This window comes from Mixophyes fleayi, chromosome 10 (assembly GCF_038048845.1).
Source record: "Mixophyes fleayi isolate aMixFle1 chromosome 10, aMixFle1.hap1, whole genome shotgun sequence".
Taxonomy (NCBI): Eukaryota; Metazoa; Chordata; class Amphibia; order Anura; family Limnodynastidae; genus Mixophyes; species Mixophyes fleayi.
In genome coordinates, this window is record NC_134411.1 from 28,049,002 (window position 1) to 28,066,915 (window position 17,914).

A 17,914-nucleotide genomic window follows, 5' to 3' on the forward strand; every position below is an offset into this window, starting at 1 on the left:
CAGTATGTACGTTCTCATTGGGAATGATGAATTTTGTCTGCATATCTATCATCATCATCTCCATTAATTTATATAGCGCCACTAATTCCGCAGCGCTGTACAGAGAACTCACTCACATCAGTCCCTGCCCCATTGGATCTTACAGTCTAAATTCCCTAACACACACACAGACACACAGAGACTAGGGGTCAATTTAATAGCAGCCAATCAACCTACCAGTACGCTTTTGGAGTGTGGGGGGGAAACCGGAGCACCCGGAGGAAACCCACGCAAACACCGGGAGAACATACAAACTCCACACAGATAAGGCCACGGTCGGGAATTGAACTCATGACCCCAGTGCTATGAGGCAGAAGTGCCAACTACTGATCCACTCTGCTGCCCGTGAGCTATTTAATAATACCCAACTTGCATTAAAAATAAATGTTAACTGCAAAATTGTACTACCTGAGCCCTGGATATGCATAATTTTTGTTATGAAATTGTAACACTAAACTGTAGATACAGCATATTTATACGTTTATAGAATTTCCCAACCCTTTATTTTGCAAGGTGGAGCTTTGATGAATAGGTGCAGTTCTGTTAAATTGGGGAGTGTCTGGGTGGGGTTATTTGAGTACACCGTGGATTAATATGGGGCTAATTTTAAAACAAATTTCCTCTATCCAATGTTGGGTGGCGTCAGAGCAGCCAGATATTAGTTTACATTTGATTGATTATACTAGTCCGCTACAAGCAGAGATCTGACTGGTCGCTATATCAGACACAGGACTGTGCCAGAGACTTTTGAAATCCTGATGAACAAATAGATTTTTAAGAAAATGAAAAAAAAACATTTCAGATGGAAAAACAACTTTATTGAAGCTTCATTTACAAAATCATAGATAATTAAACGCTGAATGCAAAAAACAGATAAAAGACTAAAAAAACCCCACCAATCTGTGTTACACCCCTCCATGGGCGCAGAACAACCCCCATCTCAGCAGAAATATAATAAACACAGAGGACCCCTAATACTCCTCCCTTAATAATTGGTCCAAAACCCTTGGATTGGGTGCAGAAGAGAAAAAAAAAATCCAGAGCGGGTAGTTTTATGACGTAATATTCTGTGGTTGGAAGCTGAATAGATATTTAGAGTCCACCATGGATGAAGGGGGAAGCTCTCACTGCTTCAACAAAAAGTTAATCACCAATTTAATGTCAAGTAAAAAGAAGGCTTATATAAAACTCCTCATTTTACATTTGATTTGGTCTCTTCATGAAATGTTCTCTGAAGTCTTTGAAGTGGTTTTTATTTTTAACCACATAAAGGAACAGAGAAGGGTCATTGCCCCATGGAGGGGATTCCGGTCAGCGGCCTCCAGGCTGCCCGTCATCAAGCAAGAGAACTGGGCGGGGATAATAAAATCATGGTCTTTATGAACCGTTATGAAATTCTCGCCTTTCCTGGGTCCTAGAACTACTGAAAACCCGGGAGAAGCGCACGGCATTCTGGGAGATAATGAATGGACATTGAGTAACAGAGAGATGGCTCCCATGGAGGAACTGCAAAAGAACTGCAAAAATCAATATTTGACCCTTACTAAATGACCTTACGTATTGTATAAAGCAATTGACTCACAGTTTTAATACACCTCAGTCGGAGGCTGTTTTATGGTCTGAAATTTTGGTAACACTGGAGAATTCTGGCCGACGTGAAATGACAGAATAACGGAGAGCAGAAAACGCGATTAGCTCTGCGCCAGTACAGAGGGGCTTGAGATGAAGAGCAGAGACCGACTCTAATGACCTCTGCTGGGGCGCACTGCCAAACAGTTTGCCTTGGCACAAAGATTTAATGGGATACCTTATTACAGTTCTACAAAACTGACTTCCCATTATGCTCGAGCTGTGACCAACTTAGGACCTTTTACAAGCAAAATTTAAACCAAATTACTTTACTTGTTAGTCTCCCATAACAGGGATTAAAAAAACTGAGCAAAGTTTGGCTTGTTGTACATATATGGCACACAAGCCTTGATGTTCTAAATAATGATCGAGGCAAAGTAAATGTTTAATATTTAGGAGGAGTAATGTTGCCAGTGATTTAAAAAAAAAAAAAAAAGAAAAAAAAAAGGCCAGTACACCAATAAAGAGACAACACCTATGAGACCAGCCAATGGTATGGGAAGGACCACCCAAACAGCCTCAGTCAAACTTCCGATAAAGTGAAGGCACAACTGGAAACGAATGGGTTAACAGCCTTTAAAATACATTTTGCCAGCCTGCAGCAGGTAACTGCACGTTAAAAGCCTGATAGGAAATACTAGAGAAAAAAAAAAAAAAAGGAACAAAAAAGTATAATACGCTCCCTCTCCAAAAGAATAGGAAAAAAAATATAGGTATCATGATTTGTAGTTTAAGAATCCAGCTCAGGTAATTATGGCAAAATTCAGCTCGGAGAAGCTTGCAGCACAGAATGCTGATACGGAGAAACGCGTTGTGCAACGCTGCAGGAACAGAGGGACCTTTAGCAGGAACCTCTTACTGGGAAGACTGGCGGATGTTGTTCTATTGCCGGAGTTCCACATAGTTAGCTGGGAATAGCCCGTAATGTTCTTTGCAGATACCTCTCCACCAACCGTCATCAATCATCTCAATGTTTGTGATTATATCATCTGGGTCAAAAGAGATCTCGTCATCGCCAGCTGGGGAATAGAAAAGTAATTTGTGCCTGACGGTTACAAAGCCATGTCAACCAAGCTAATAAACTGCTGTTTAATCAAAAACAATATCACATGCAAGACCAACTAAAGCTTCTGTTTAACAATATAAAGTAACTTGTGCCAGAATTTACCTATATACACACACACCTTTCACTCGTCTGCAGGGTGGTATCCATTTCCGAAGCAAACTTCTTTTCTAACTCAGTAGGCAGAGTTTGAGTGACAGATTTTGGGACTTGTTGTGCAGAAAAGCAGTGTGTTCATAGGTTCATTTATACACAGGGGTGGGGCCAATGATGTTGCAGTAACTTAACTGCCTGCACAGTCATCTTTTTTGACCCGTTTCATATTGCATCAGGATTGTCCTAAATTTTTTGAGAGGGGGCTGTCTGTAGAAGACTGTAGAGGCAATACCTAACTTTTAATAAAACTGCAGTGGGATGTCAGGGTATTTTACGTCTATTTATATCTGAACATTTGATTTTTGTGGCTCAGCGGTCCTTTAAAGCGCTGGTGGCTTTGGTTAAACGTACCTGCTTGATAGTCATACAAAGCAATGGCTGTGAGTCCAATATCACCTTCATACTCGGCGTACGTGTTTTCTACTGTGAGGAGAGAAAAGGTTTTTGTTTTTAAGTATTGCACGAGCCAGTTACATATATACAAAACATTAGGCCGTCTTTCAGTGTCAAAAAATGTGCTCTTATCTGGAGCCATCAGGAATTTGCTTTCATAGTCTACATCAGAGGTGGGCTAGTCTGTGGCTCTTCAGGTGCTGCACTCTGTCTGGCAGGGTATGCTTGGACTTGTAGTTCCACAACATCTGGAGAGCCAAGAGGCGGACCATCTCCGATATACATTCTACAATATCATCTGACTGGATGCTAATGATCCCAGACAATTTCTGCTCCTTCTGCCAAATTATTAAATAACCCAAATGATACAAGTGAGAAAAAAAAAATTGCATTATGCTTTCAGATTGTTGTAGTTTAAGTAATTAAACACTACATTTTAGACAGGATGATAACTTGAGTCTACACTAAAGACCCGACTTGCTGCAATACAATGTTATGAGTTTTTAACGTACAGTTTAAATTCCCTGCTATGCAGTTTAATATCATTTACTAAAACCAACTCGGTTAAAATGCTCACGGAAGTTGTAGCAAATGCTAAAAGGACCAAACAACCTTTATCTGTGGTCCGTCTGGTGTCAAAAACTTCTGTATTACAACAGGATGTGGCAGAGATCAGTTGACCATAATTTTGTCAAGTAATGTTCACCGAGCGGTGGGTGTAGAGAAACGCATCACAGGGAAACTTGATTCCGCCATAAGCATTTACCCCAATTCTGCTTCACAGAAGACTAAGGACACTGATTATATTTCTCTCTAGATAAAGTATGGACACAAATTTGTACTCCCTTGTGACAGTGTAGTTGTTTAGGACGCATGCAGTTCCTCTGCTCCACCAGAGGGGCTGCTGTTCTGAACTGTGTGTACCTTTTACCTGTGAGAGATTCCTTCAGCAACCCCTCTGGTGGAACAGAGGAACTGCATGCCACACATCTTCAGGACTCAGTCCTAACAGTTGTTCAACACCCCTCTGTCTACTATTAAAGTTTTTTCTCTAATACATCACCTGCTATACTGAGTAACACGATACAGGAACAGTCAGCGCAGAAAGCACTGTGTATCACAGCTGTAATATGGAAGATTCTGTCCAATATATTTTACCATCTTGGTAATCCGCTGATTCGTATACAGCCTCTGTCACTGGAGCTTCCTTCTTATGGCTCACTGCATCCTGGTAATTTATCTCCTCCACGTATATATTTTCTGGTACAGCTGCATCTTTTTCCGGCTGCTTCTCATACAAAGGAGGTGTCTCCTGCATGGAGAATGAAAGATAAGGTTATAGACACACTCAGTTTTTCATGTTTTGCCCTGAATCAATATGGGCCAATGTAAAACATGGAAGGTGAGGAGCCACCAAAGGATATCAGAGGATTAGGGGCTCCAAACATCATCATCAATTACCCAGAGCTGGAAATAACTTATTTTACACGTCAAATCCTTGTTGTTACATTTCTACACTGACAATGGGAACGGCTCTACACACAACAGACTTCCTGCCTAAACGTAGCTGAGAGAAGGATACAATGCAGACAGGTGCCCAAGATTCCATATAACGTCATTAGTTCCCACTACTAGTTTAATTACCACCACTAGTGTATGACTGAGACAATGGAAATCTGTAAACAATGTGATACAGACGAGTCATTGTAAACCGCTTATTATAATGATACGAGCAGTAACACCATAAAGCAGTAAAGCCCCAATCGTAGGATTTATTGGGTGCCTCTCACCTCATACACGGGGCTCGCCGGAGCCTCTTCTGCCACTTGTCGAGGTTTGGGAGATGGAGGAGGAGATGCAGGTTTGGCCTTTTCGGCTTCCTAGAAATATTAACAACAGAAATTGAAATGGATTTTTTTTTTTTGTAACCCAGATCAAAGACAACAGATATTACATTCCAACCAGGTCTTACTGTATGTTTTAGAACAGAGCTCCGCTGTACATATTAAGTAGTTACAGACCCTTCCCCCAGTGTATGCTGGGATTAGTAGTTCAGCTGGAGAGCCACATATTGCCCAAGACTAACAAAATATATAGACAAACACCATTCTAGATGGTCAATACTCAATTCCCTGCTTATTGGTAATTGTGCAGAAGCTGGCACAGAGATTCAAGGTGAAGTATCAGCCATCTGCTCCAATAGAATACTGCCCTCTAGTGGCTAAAGGGTGATAGCACATGTTGAAAAGCTACATCTTTACCAAAATATAATTTGACCAACATCTCCCAGCCATCGGGATGATCTTGTTGTATTCATCAAAAATAGATTTTCAAAGCCTATATTTAAGAGTAAGAATAATTTCTCCTTTAGAGGCATTAGATGGCGTTTGTATGAAACATCATTTATTTAAAAATAAACAACAAGGTTTCACACAAGGGTTCTGTAGAACCCAGACCGCATTACTTGTCTGACCTGCTGCTTCTTGCGAGCCTGCTCCTGTTCCTGCTTGTCCCGCTCCATCCTCTGAGCCCTCTCTGTCTCCGCCTTCTTCCTGTCCTCCACCTCTTTATCCTTGGCCAGGTTCTCAAAGTTTGCCCGAATGCTGCTGGCTTTGTTTCCCTCTGTAAAGTAAATGGCAGAAGAGACCAGTGAGAGGCCGACCCAGATCACGTGGGACAATGGGATGGCCTCCTATAGGATTACCTGTAGTAATCATTAACCTGCACGGGTCACCTATACACAGCGCAGACAGCCATTTTATGGACCGAACCAATATTTGTGGGGAATTCAGCCTGCCAATAATACAATGTTATCAATGGCTCCTCGCGAGCAATCTCTTCATTATTGGTTCAGCCGATAAAATGGCTGCCACCACTTTCTGTAACCCACAGATAGGGGTTGTATTATCCTTATTATGTACAGTTTTCTTAAATAGGTCTCACAAAATACAGAAATATACAATGCTGACAGATAAAGCAAATGGGGGTCTTCCAGATACCCCTCTGCCATAAATGTTTGCTGTCACATGTAGACCCCACGCAGAGAGACAGAAAGCAGCATGAGGCGAGTGATACGGCTGCTTCTCACCGAATCCACCATTTTGTGTATAGAAATTTAGACTGGTTTTGGCCTTGCAGCAGATTCCCCATCACAGCATTTATCCCCGGTCTCCTCACAGCAGGATGTGGCACTTAAAACGTCTATGTTTGGGGTAAAAGTTCGATTTCCTTTGCTGTGAGCCTAGGCAGACCTCAAAATATTGACCTAGTGATCACGTGTTCAGAACCGCACCTTTGCTAAATGAACGCACACATTTCCAAACACCTGTGAGCATAAGCGCTATAAAATAATTTATCTGAGGCGATGATGTCTGAGTATTTACAGATGAAGCAGATTGTACACATAGATACCCATTCAGTTTATATGCTCTGAGTAGCTACATGTTGGGTTAGCCTCTCCCACTTTAAACTTCTTTATACTATGTGCTGCTGTATTCTTATATTCCAATTGGCTATATGCTGTACAAACTCCACTAAGTTCAACCCGTCGTCCATGTGTCTCCTATTACTAAAGCGGATATATCTGCACAAATATCAGATTCTTTACATCAATGCTTCAAGCTGAAGGTCTTCAGACTCCATATAGCAGAGTAAAGGATCTGCGCATCTGGAAGGACTACAGTGTCTTCCGCAATATCGCACCCATAAAATAAACGCGTTATCACACCTGGCTGCTAATATTCCTGGACACATTGATTTGTTGCAAACAGATATATTTCAGCTATTGATTTTTTTTTTTTTTTATTCTCTTTATGATTCTATGTAAATAATCAAACTGGAAACATAAATTTGCCTGATCAACTGGAGGAGTCTGCATATACATGAGGATAAACACACACAGGGACTGGAGCACCATCAATTATGCCTTATAGCGTCTATGCGTTTGTGTTGTTCTTATGCGCTTGAAATAGTCACGAAGCAGCAACATGATTGGACGGCTAGTTCCACAGAAAAGCCAATCGTGACCTCCGATGGCTGAAGTGCGATAATAAATAAGAGGTTCTGCAGCATTATCACATGGAGTGATATATGTTTACATCAGTTAGGTCACGTCGTCATTACCTACCGGCTTCTACCGGCCGCGTTTTCTGGTAACTGGAAGCCACTTTCTCCACATCTTCAAAGGAAGACGCCGCCTGCAATCAGACGACACACTTAACACCCGCGATGGTCAACCTGATACACTTCCAGGGCCACATGGGCGGCCCTCTAACCTTCATACAGGCCGCACATTACACCGAATCTCAGTAATAAGCTAGAACAATACATTTAATCAAGGAAAAAAAGACGCTTATCTATAACATATCAGCAGGTGTTACACACTATAACAAATCTGACAATACAGCAGGAATGAGCTGGGGCCGCAGGTGATGGCTCGGAGCGCCCCCTGGTGCCCATCACTGCTCTACACAGTGCAAAGAGGAAAAGAAAATATAATACACTGTGCAAAATGAAACAAAAGCAAAAAAAAAAAAAAAAAAACCTAAAAAGGTCAAATGTTAAAACTCAGCAAACATTTTGAGGACTGTTTCAGACATTATTTAGTACATGCAATGAGGAGAATGACACATGCAGCGTTCCGTCTCGGTGGATATTAGCGTGTGGTGGCACGTGAATGTAATGTGTCCGTTAGCGTCCGCTCTATTATCAGTGCGCTACGTAGTCAGACCACAACGCACGTTATGTGCACTTCGGCGCCAATATCTGAATGAGCCCTGAAAGTAATAAAATTAGCAAAATATACTGTCTTCTATAAATCCTGGCCATGATGTCTCAAAAAGAAGGTACTAGGTATGGTGAGAGCAATACCCATTTGACGTTAACAGAAGAGATTTTCTATTTTATTACGTAAGATGTACAGACGGGTAAAAAAAAAAAGTGTCAGTGACGCTCCGTAATATGTCAGCGTCCGCTGAACAACTTTTACATGATTTATTGGAGTAAACAAATCTGTTTGGACAATTCATATAAAGGTTAGACAGCAGTTGATCCTCCGCTATAACATGACAAAGATTTTTATCTTTTGTACTTTTAAAAAAGAAGTTACCTTGTCCATCCGATCTCTCTGCACCCCATACTTTCCACCAAATCCTTTGGAGTAATCTAACAGGAGGAGGACACATGAATCACTACCCGATCAATCTGACAACAGACAACGCACGCTGCAGACGCTGCCTGTAGTACTACAGGCAAATAATAACCTACTTAGATGTGGTGCATTAACGTAATAATGGCCGTACGAGGCAAACATTGTGTGCGGTACTTGGCGTTTAGTCACATAGTACAAAATCACTTCTCTCTTGTTTGGGTCGTTTGTACTTATTTCACTATAGAAAACTTTACTGTAAACGATATTACTATAGACTCCTGGGGGGGTTAATGTATTATGCTGCGGTTTCAGCGACTTTACAGGGCAAACTTAAAACAGCAATGTCCTAAGGACAAGCTTTAAGACATTGCTGTTATAAATTTGCTGAATATCAGCGACTTGCAATAACCGCAGGCCCGAGACATCCCCTACATCAGTCTTCATGTGAATATATTTTACTTCACATTAATAGAATCTGTATCCGACAAGCTATTAAGTTGTAATGATAAAATTAAACACATTTCATTAGTGACACTGCTACAGCACCAGGAAGTGACGTCTAAAGAGATTTTATTTACTGAAAGACATTCAATTTTCTACTTACCAAGAGATTAGCTCCAACCAGTTAACAGGCGGCATATGCAGAATAAAACCCCATTTGTGGCTTGAGGAATGTGGGGCGCTGGTCACACTGGACGCTGCTCCTTATCTGACATCCACCATAAATTACTAATGCCCCCTAATAACTTATTAGTATTGTATACCACCGTACACCAGCCCACTTTGTCCACTGTATCTGTGTGTTTGATATACAACATGATATAGGAAATATCTCCAGGGGACTAATGTTCTCATATTAATAGTAATCTTACAGATATTCTAAATTCCACAACAGGAAGGATGGTGAATGTTAAGTGAGTGTCAGGTTGTGAATAGATCCACACGTGCTAGTATATCAGGGGTTAAAAGTTGTTAAAGGACACTAAGGGTCTTCTGCATCTCACACACACAGCCTGAATAATATGGGATGAACCTTCGGGCCAGATAACACAATCGGAGGGCTACCTCTTGGTAAGTTGGCTCTCAATTTAGAAACACATATGTATGGCCCATAAATAGGGACTCAGTTTAGAGCAGGGTTTCCCAAACACAGTCCTCAGGGAGCACTAACGTCATTTTTAGTCCGGTTTAAAAAAAAAAAATCAAATGAATTGATACGATGAGCTTTAGAGCGATAACCGTTCATCATTACAACGAACATACTAATGTCATATTGGACCAAACGGTTGTTTATCGTGCAATTGGCCCAATAATTGGCTGAAGAGCCTGTAGTGTGTACCCAGCCCATATATACGGTGTTGCTCCTCTATAGAGGTGAACATGAAGTCTGTGCAGCTCTCCGTAGTTGCTGAGGCAGCAGTGTCTGTACTTCTATTCTCACATGTTCTACAAGCAGAGCACCCACTTGTTAGAGGATGTGAAGAGGCCGCCTGGCTTCATAAAGGGTGGGATGGACAATGTAAGTGAATGTGGTTTGATAGATTTGCAATGAAGACAGTAGCAGAGGTGGCGTTATAGAATACGTGTGTGTGTTTTGGATTTTCTTTTGCTCCATACCACATATTACATTTTAGCCCCAGATTTTACCAGTAAGAGAATCAATATGCACACATTATCTACCGTGTTCTAGAACCCATTGTGTCATTTTCAGGTCTGGTCTGATTGTGTCTATCCCTATTCAGTAGTGTGAAACACCCACAGCAAGAACCAACAAGCACAGCACACCGTGAGGAGGAGACACAGAAGAAGGACCCACCGTGACAATGACCCGCACACTCACACAGACACCGGGTAACAATGGTTTATCACGTGGCGGAATACCTTTCTGAGATTCGTGGAGCTGCAGTTTCTCTTGGTGATCCCAGCCAAGCGCACACTTGTCTTGTCTGTCTGTCTGTACACCAAACTTGCCTCCAAACCCTTTCACATAGTCTACGCACACAGAAATCCACATGCCATTAAGAAGATAGGAGAGACACCCCATGCACATTAAGTATGTTACATCGCTGCTAAGTACCCAGGATTAAACCCAAAATCACATTAGAGTGAGCCGGCTAAATGGAAATTGTACTTTGTGTAGAAGATTCTCTGTATGGTTATAGAAGGGGACAATAAAGACTATATATAACAAGAAGGAAATTTAGTTAATTTAGTTAAATCTAAGTTTAGTAAATATGAACGGACATCTAGAAATATTCACAAGTCTATATGTAAGGCTGGTCTAGGCATATTCTGAATTTCAATGTGTTGTGGAACTACTAGTCCCAGCATGCCATGAAAGCGGTTTTCTGGCAGGGTATACTGGGACACGTAGTGTGTCACATGTTACGTACCACTAAAAATTTGGGGTCAGGCAGGAGTCAAACTATTAAACACTTGCCCGTTCTGCTATCAGACAATGTAAGCTGGGAAAGGCTCCCTCTAGTGGCCTTCAGAAGGATTACAGACAGGAAATCTGATGTGCTTAGGAAAAAGCAATCCCTTCTATTCACAGCTTCCTCTCTTTACATATAGATCTATATCGTACTTTAGGCTTAATGTTCCTTTGACTTTTTAAATCCAGTGTTATCTAACAGGAACATATTCGTGTACAATTGTCCACCTGACCATTGACTCCACAGGCCATTTAGATTGTATCACATGAAGGATATTTATAAAACTAATATTACAGGACATAGCTATGCAATATTTTATATAAGTTAATATTCTAAGCCACTTACAGAATTGGTTAAAAAAAAATAATGACAATTTCCATTTAACGTGCTCACAGGGAGAAGGCTCATTACACTCGAGCTCTTTTGCGCAGGACAAATTAATGTCACAAAAGTAAGAGGGACACAGCATCCAGGGGTACGGGGGGGGGTGTCAGTAGCCCCTTACATACAGGAACGTTACACTGGAACAGTTTGTAGACATGGAAGTGACAAGCAGCAAGAACCCAAGCAGGAGACATTTAGAAACACTTAAAAAGGAATATTTCTCCCAACAGTTACAGAGCCGGAGGTGGCAGTATTTATTTCACATGGTCAATTAATAAGGAAAATCACATTTTAAAGGCTACCTCCACGTTTGATACAGATATGTTAATATATTACGTCCCCAAACCTATCCTCTATTCTTTTAAAATGACATTTACCAACAGGTCCCTTTGACCTATCACATTTCAAGAGGTCCAGCTGGTTGTCTCAGACCACTAGGCCTGCTGTCTAATGTAGCAGCATACATCACCCACCACGTGGACCCTGATATCAGAGGATAATTTGGGGGGGGGGGGGGGGTAATCTTATACTGCTATGGTATAATTGTATCAATGGTGTCTGTAACACATAGCTACAATCATTTTTTAGGTGTATATAGCAGGTGGATGGTTTATATTGGTCATAACGGTATCTTATATTAAAACAAAAACAACAAGTGGAGTTAGCTTTTAAAACATGTATGTCAAATTAGATGTATGTCTTCCATAAAAATGTATTATTTGTCAGGAATCTAGTGAGGAACTTGAGAATTAAAAATTTACCTTTTATAGATAAAGGAATTGCTCAAATAAATATATACTGCCAACGTGAGCCATAGAAATATGTTAAATTGGAACACAGGATCTAAAGCAAATGGAAAAGTCTTTTCAAGGGATTATTTTCTGTTCTATTCCATCTGCTGGTTTTAAAATGAAGCAAATAATGTAGTAATACCATCGGATGAGAGCATGTGTAGCCTGCGGTGGTTGGAGGCCCTCTAACAACCTAACAAGAGCCGTTATTTGTATCCTGTATATGGCACAGCGCCTCGCATCATGCAGTCATGGGTTGAACAGGACCCCTAAGCACACTGATTGGCCAGGGACTACAGGGGGAGGGGCTGTACGCATACTGAACCTTTCTGGGATTCGTGCTTCTCGGTCTTCCCTTGATACTCAAACCCAACGGCGCTCTTGTCTACGTTGTCCTTATCGACGCCGTATTTACCACCAAAACCTTTGGAATAATCTAAAATTGTGAAAGAACAGACATTTTTAAAAACATTTATTTGTAGAAAACCGCAGTAGTTAAGGCGCCAACCACGCTGCAATTATTACGGCCAACTGAGCAGTTCTAAACCTTCCATCAGCAACTGGTCTAAAGATCTAACAGTCGTTGATCGGGTCGGATGGTTAACCTAGGTGATAATGACAGCATCCAACAAGTCGTCGTCCAGCCACACTAATTCTGCCCTTGGAAATCTGTCTGTTCAGCCCAAATGTTGAAAACCTAGTTCCTTCGAGTTTTGGCCTCACGTATATATAGCCAAATCGCAGACGTCTGGTTACCGTGCAACCAGCCTGTGCTGCTGGAATCACTAATTTAGAAAACCAATATTCAGCTCGGTCCTACAGGCTGCGTCTTATCACCCTTTGTAAATCCATCAGTCTAAATTGTTCACATTGATTTTTCTTAAAATTATACAATAATCTATTTATTTATTTTTTGTCAAGTTTGACAGAGGATGATGGACTATTCAACGGTTATGTCAGCTCATACAATACACTGTGCAAGCTACCAATGTCCAGGCTGAACCAATCTCCAGGAGACAATATGGCTGAACTTTGGCACCTGGGATAGGAGGCTCTCTCACGGATATCAGTTCACCCCACTAAACGCCTCTACAACATCTATTAATTATTGTAAAGAGCAGGTGGAAAAAAATTCCTGAAATAATTAAACACACATTGTAAATGCCCATGGTATATTAATTAGCTTTCTGTATATACAATATACAGTTGTCTATTCATATTACTGGATATCTGCAGAGATCCAGAAACACCACAACCGGATCTCAAGCCTATTCCTATGGTTGTAAAGGAACGGGTGGGGCTCAGAAATACAAACCTTTCTGGGACTCGTGTTTCTCAGTCTTTCCCTGGTAATCGAACCCTACGGCGCTCTTGTCCACGCGGTCTGCCTGCACACCGAACTTCCCACCAAAGCCAGTGGAATAATCTGCAGGGGAAAATCAGGTAAGGGCATGAAGTGAATGCTCTGCAGCCAAGGCCCTATAGGTAGACTACACCCCGGTGATCACCTGATCCTTCCTACAATACTTCAACATCCTCACCCAGTTTACCGACTCCCCGAACTCAGACAAGTGTTTGTTTTCAAGGAGAGTTAACGGTTTTCTTGAAAGCCAACTCTTGGCATCTAGAGGCCATAAGCCAATTTAGGAGAAGTGTGAGCACGCTCATCTTGCCAATTACCTTCCGTCACTGCCAAGTTCCCTTAATCCCTTACACCCACAAGGAGCTGGATATAATTAGTTTTTTCAAGTCACGCTGTGGTATGGTGACGCTAAGAGGAACTCCGACTTCAGATAGCTCGAATGTCCAGGCATTTTTGTTTACTTGGATTCGGCAACAGATAGGATGAAGCCTGTGCACTGCATACAACCATATCTATATACAGGAGATTGTGCGTCATCCATAAGGGAAATAGAATGCTCTGAAGGAGGAGTTCCCCTTTATAAGATTTATATGTAAACTTAAGCAGGTAGATAGGTTTATAAAGGTTACCCAGCTGGCAGAATGTACACTGTGTGGGAAATGTTTGCGTCTCAGCTTTTTACACAATGTTTTAGTTCTGTTGAATGTTGTACATGAGGCAACGTTCCCAGGAAGGAGGACGCCCTTCGGCTTCCAGAGGGTTACAGGAGGCCGATCCTGGCCGCTGGCTACTTGTCACAATTCTCGTTTTGACACAAACCTTTCTGCGACTCGTGTTTCTCCGTTTTGCCTTTGTAATCGAAGCCAACGGCACTTTTATCCACGCGGTCGGCTTGAACTCCGTACTTGCCGCCGAAGCCGCTGGCGTAATCTGAAAGAGGTCATATCTCAGTCCTGTTATTTGTTTCTGGATAGAGAGAGGCAACAATATCCTTCCTCTCAACTACAAATCTCTCTCTAAAGGTGAACGGTGCAAAGAACACACAGTTTCCAATGCAGACAGAACTACGGATATCATGAGTCAGTGAGGTTGTCTCTATTACATAGGACACTCTCGTATGAACAGTATCCGCGCTGCCAACATGCCAACATGGTATAGCTGATAGAGACGGGCCGATCAAATCTGCTTAACTGTTTGTTCCGCAACATAAGTGACTGTTACCATCCAATATCAAGAGTCATTTTGACAGTTATCACTGTAAATCATTAAGCACAATATGTGATACTGCAGAGAGTGCAACAGTCTGGAATGTGTAACTCGGACCTTTGTTTACCAGTCACAACCTCCATATCCCCAGTTGTAGTGCAATACTTAGACTGCTAACTGGGAAATACATTACAGTATACACCGACACTGGGAACCTCCATACTGAGCCTATTGAAGGTCAATCAGTAGTCAGTAAGTTCGTACAATGTCCAAGACTGCTGTAGTTGGAACTCTTACATAAAAACTGTCGCCCTATAATATCAGCCCTGGTGTCATCAAATAAGTTGTATCTTACATGACATCTGTGCCCTGTTGTGGGGAAGGAGGGGGGGGGGGGGGGGGTCTACTCCTTTCTCTAGTTTGCCCCGATTTCCCCCACCCATGGCACATAGAAAAGGATAAAGACGTTCCAGGGACAAGACAACAAAACAACATATAAAATACATGTGTGTAACCGTCCCGCTTGCTCACCTTTCTGGGATGCGTGTTTTTCAGTCTTCCCTTGATATTCAAAGCTCATAGCAGACTGTAGGTGAGCAACAAACACATGGAACAGTCAAATGGAAATTCATACAGAACAGCAAAGAAACCAAACATCTGATCCTGAGACTGTTATTGCTTTTTACAGGATAGAGAGCAATCTGAATATAGGACCACACTGCAAAATAGAGACGGGTGGGTATCTATTTGAAACTTAACAAATCTGTATAGCCGAGTGCAGGCACGATGTGTCTGCTACCTTACAGGCTGGCCTGAAGAATCAATGCTCCAAGCTTGTCGTGACCGCCAGAGGCGGCTGGGAGTACCAGGCTCTGCAACAACGACAAACAGGGAGTTTTTAAGGTGTGAGCAGAGAGGAGTCAGTGGTGCTCTGTAAACTGGGTGGCGCGTCTACCGCATGATTGGAGAGAAGAAAGCAAAGAAAATTCATTCTACAATAAAGTTTTGGGACCTTATTGTAATGCGAGGCTACAGCATGGTATGTAAGCATGCATGTCTCTGTCTCCAGAGACTGCTGGCTTTAAATGGTTTTCTAATGTCTCTTACTTTTCATAAACTGCTTCATGTGGGATCTATAGTGTGTAGGAGAAAAGGAAAATAAAGAACTACAACTGGCATTAAAGGATCCGCTAGAAAATAAAGTTAAGATCACTTTACTGAACCAACATTAGAAGCACAGACAAACTATGCTTTATAAATTGCTGCAATACATATACATGTACCTGGAAAACCATGAATATTTACTAAACTGCGGGTTTGAAAAAGTGGAGATGTTGCCTATAACAACCAGATTCTAGTTATCATTTATTTAGTACATTCTACAAAATGACGGCTGGAAGCTGATTGGTTGCTATAGGCAACATCTGCACTTTTTCAAACCCGCAGTTTAGTAATTATACCCCATAAGTCTATTGACATCTAGCTGGTGCCGTGATGGGTAACCTGATACACTAACCCACACATTACCCTCATCTCAGTACTAACATAAAACAAGACGTCTAACCAAGGAGAGAGACACCTATCTGTAATAACACATCAGTAAACATTTTAAACATGTTACAAGATAGAATAAAAAATAAATCTCACAATACAGCAGAACGGAGCTGGGGGCTGCAGGATGAGGCTCAGACTTATGTTGTCCATCCCTGAGCTAGTGGATCTGAGAAACCAATCAGTTTGGTTTCAAACAAAGTAATTTGCATAAACGCATGGAAAAGGACAGGACGTGTCTTATTAAACAGCGAGTGCTTTGATCTTATAATGATGAGATACTCGGCCAATTATCTACCCCCTCAGTTCACTAGTTCTACGTTTAGTCTTAGAATCTGTTTTGCACATTTACCCATTAAATAAAAGTGGACTCAATGACATTGGATTTGTGATAGGCTGGTGCGTGCCGGGTGTAAAGATAGCCCCCCTAAAGATTAAGGGTGCAGCAGGAAATTGCTAGATACATTCTACTAGAGAATGTATCTAGCAAATAAGACAATATCAATTTGAAAATGGAACACTATGGGATAGATTTATCAAACCTTCTAAAAATGTGGAGGTGTTGACCTCAGCAACCAATCAGAGTCAAGCTATCATTTTCTAAATCATAATACATGACGTACATTCTAGAATCTGATTGGTTTTAATATGAGAACTAAGATGGACAAAGGGACAACGAAGTTACAATAGACAGAAATAAACATGAAATTGTCATACATTTAAATGAAATGTAATTGACCCAACAATAAAGATCACCAATTTCTTTCAACATTTCATAATCGTGTCCTTGTGTTCGTTATCAAATAATAGTCCCTTTATAGTGTTAAAAACCGGTGTGATAATAATTTCATATATTTATAAAGTAATGATTTTTTTGGGCTTTGTTCTGTAACTGATGTAATGATGCAATGATCCCTCATTATTAGAATATATAGGGATATCATTGTTTGCATTTTCTGAATTGAATCTAGTTTCCAAACCTGAACCGTACTCCAAGCGTCTCCTCACCTGATCCACTCGATCTGTCTGGACGCCAAACTTCCCACCGAATCCCCTCACTGAATCCGACTGTGAGCAGTGCTTGGACAACTTGGCCTGATACTCGTGTCCGACCGCCGACTGGGATGAAAGAGGAAGAGATATTCCATCATCAATACCTAATTATCTGTCATTGGCAGCAGCTCAGATACCAGTCAACAATAAACAGCTACAACTACGGCCATGTGATAGGACTTGGCACAAGACGAAAGGAAAGTGTCCGTTCTCTATGCCAAACCAACCCTGGAATTAGTGATTATTCCACCCACCACTTCCTGCTTCTTAAACACAGGCAGAGCTGCAGACATGTGAATGGTGAACGGGCTCAGCGGAACGCTGTGAATCAGCTGGCAGTGGTTGCAATGGTTCTATTAAACCAGCCATCTCATTCACTGTTTCTTGGCTTGATATTCACTGTATTAGCTGAACTTCTGTCAGTCACACAGCGGCCAAACCAAGCCCAGATACAACGAACGCTCCAATGCCCAGGGGAGACCTAAACTCTGGAAACAGTAACCACTCTAAGTATGCAATTCAATGACACTCGCAGTATACACTGTAGTCAGTCTAGCTACACAGCGCCATCAACAGGAGACGTATTAAACTCTGCAAGGTAAGAAGTGTAAATGAACTGAATTCTGGGAAGTCTTTAGCAAGTAATTATTGCTATAACTGAAGAAAAACAAAATATGTATAAACACTAATGTGTATAGTAAA

The 17,914-nt window shown here is 41.4% G+C and overlaps 1 protein-coding gene across 2 annotated transcripts in view; it reads right to left on the reverse strand.

Moving 5' to 3' along the window:
* Window positions 1-835: 835 nt before the first annotated feature.
* Window positions 836-17,914, reverse strand: part of CTTN (cortactin) — a 30,899-nt gene continuing 13,820 nt past the window's right edge. The window contains exons 5-17 of one of the 2 annotated variants that reach the window (XM_075188281.1): window positions 17,168-17,278; window positions 15,140-15,194; window positions 14,222-14,332; window positions 13,355-13,465; window positions 12,365-12,475; window positions 10,311-10,421; window positions 8,388-8,443; window positions 7,407-7,476; window positions 5,754-5,902; window positions 5,071-5,160; window positions 4,439-4,592; window positions 3,239-3,310; window positions 836-2,687 (exon numbers count right to left, since the gene is read on the reverse strand). In XM_075188281.1, the coding sequence (XP_075044382.1) occupies window positions 2,551-2,687; window positions 3,239-3,310; window positions 4,439-4,592; window positions 5,071-5,160; window positions 5,754-5,902; window positions 7,407-7,476; window positions 8,388-8,443; window positions 10,311-10,421; window positions 12,365-12,475; window positions 13,355-13,465; window positions 14,222-14,332; window positions 15,140-15,194; window positions 17,168-17,278 (1,338 nt within the window). In that variant the 3' untranslated portion in view covers window positions 836-2,550. The remainder of the gene's footprint in view (window positions 2,688-3,238; window positions 3,311-4,438; window positions 4,593-5,070; window positions 5,161-5,753; window positions 5,903-7,406; window positions 7,477-8,387; window positions 8,444-10,310; window positions 10,422-12,364; window positions 12,476-13,354; window positions 13,466-14,221; window positions 14,333-15,139; window positions 15,195-17,167; window positions 17,279-17,914) is intronic. The other variant, XM_075188279.1, reaches the window with a different exon arrangement.